Source organism: Haplochromis burtoni, unplaced genomic scaffold, assembly GCF_018398535.1.
Source record: "Haplochromis burtoni strain Fernald_Lab_line unplaced genomic scaffold, NCSU_Asbu1 Contig_1116, whole genome shotgun sequence".
Lineage (NCBI taxonomy): Eukaryota > Metazoa > Chordata > Actinopteri > Cichliformes > Cichlidae > Haplochromis > Haplochromis burtoni.
In genome coordinates, this window is record NW_024583477.1 from 75,935 (window position 1) to 76,968 (window position 1,034).

Here is a 1,034-nt window from a genome sequence, read left to right on the forward strand (position 1 = left end):
TCTGATTAGTCGACTAATCGCAAAAATAATCATTGACTAGTCGACTATCAGAATAATCGTTTGTGGCAGCCCTAGTGTGTAAGGCCATATATTACAGACTTCCATAATTGGGCTTATATATACTGCGATGTTTATAGTAACCGTTATGACTGCATTTCTAGTTATAAGGTTTGGGTGGAAATGATCTCTTCACACAGGGACAGGTCGATCTGAATACCTTTTTAACCTTAATAAACAAAATCTTTGTTTATTTGACCTTATTTGGCCCTGAAGAAGAGTTCTGAGATCGAAAAACCTCAAATATAATAACCTATATGTGGCAATACAAACAACTGTAGCAAACAGCATAGTTTTGTCATTTTGACTTTCAGATTAATCTATTGATCTTGAAGGCGAGGTCAGAGATCAATATTTTAAATATTTATGCAGGACTTTCTATGTGTTATATTTTCTACTTGTGAGAATCACAGTTTATATGTTCTAAGGCTTTTTGTCACTTTTTGAACAAGAAATCATGAAGTTTACCTTAAAAGATATCGGTGCATGTAAGCCAAATTTTTATTGATCGTTAACATGACCCCACAGTTTTTATCAGAATTCACACAAACATTTTCAAACTATCATGAAGACAGACAGAAGGTCGAAGGCGCGCACAAACACTAGCAAAAACAAAACCTCCTTGGCGGAGGGATTAAGGGGAAAGGGCTTTGTCACAGCACTATGAATGTCAGAAGAAATATCAATGTTTCCATTTGTTCAGTAAATAACACAGAGACAAGAAGGTTACTCACCAAAGGCCTCCTTTGATTCTGACAGACGCTCTTCATCAGTTGAATCTATCACATAGATGACTCCATGGGATTCAGCGTAGTACTAGATACAACCATGAAGAGGAAAACACGTCACAACATGTATATATACATATATACATATACATATATATATACATATATACATATACACATATACATAAACACATACATATACAGATAAACACATACATATACACATAAACACATACATATACATATATA

At 34.1% G+C, this 1,034-nt stretch overlaps 1 protein-coding gene across 1 annotated transcript in view; it reads right to left on the bottom strand.

The window, feature by feature from the left end:
* The window catches only part of arfrp1 (ADP-ribosylation factor related protein 1), a gene marked incomplete at its 5' end in the record, with an annotated part of 5,243 nt that extends 4,370 nt beyond the window's left edge, over window positions 1-873 (bottom strand). Inside the window, 1 exon segment of the mRNA XM_005951759.3 lies at window positions 792-873. Coding sequence (XP_005951821.2) covers window positions 792-873 — 82 coding nt within the window.
* Window positions 874-1,034: the final 161 nt, after the last annotated feature.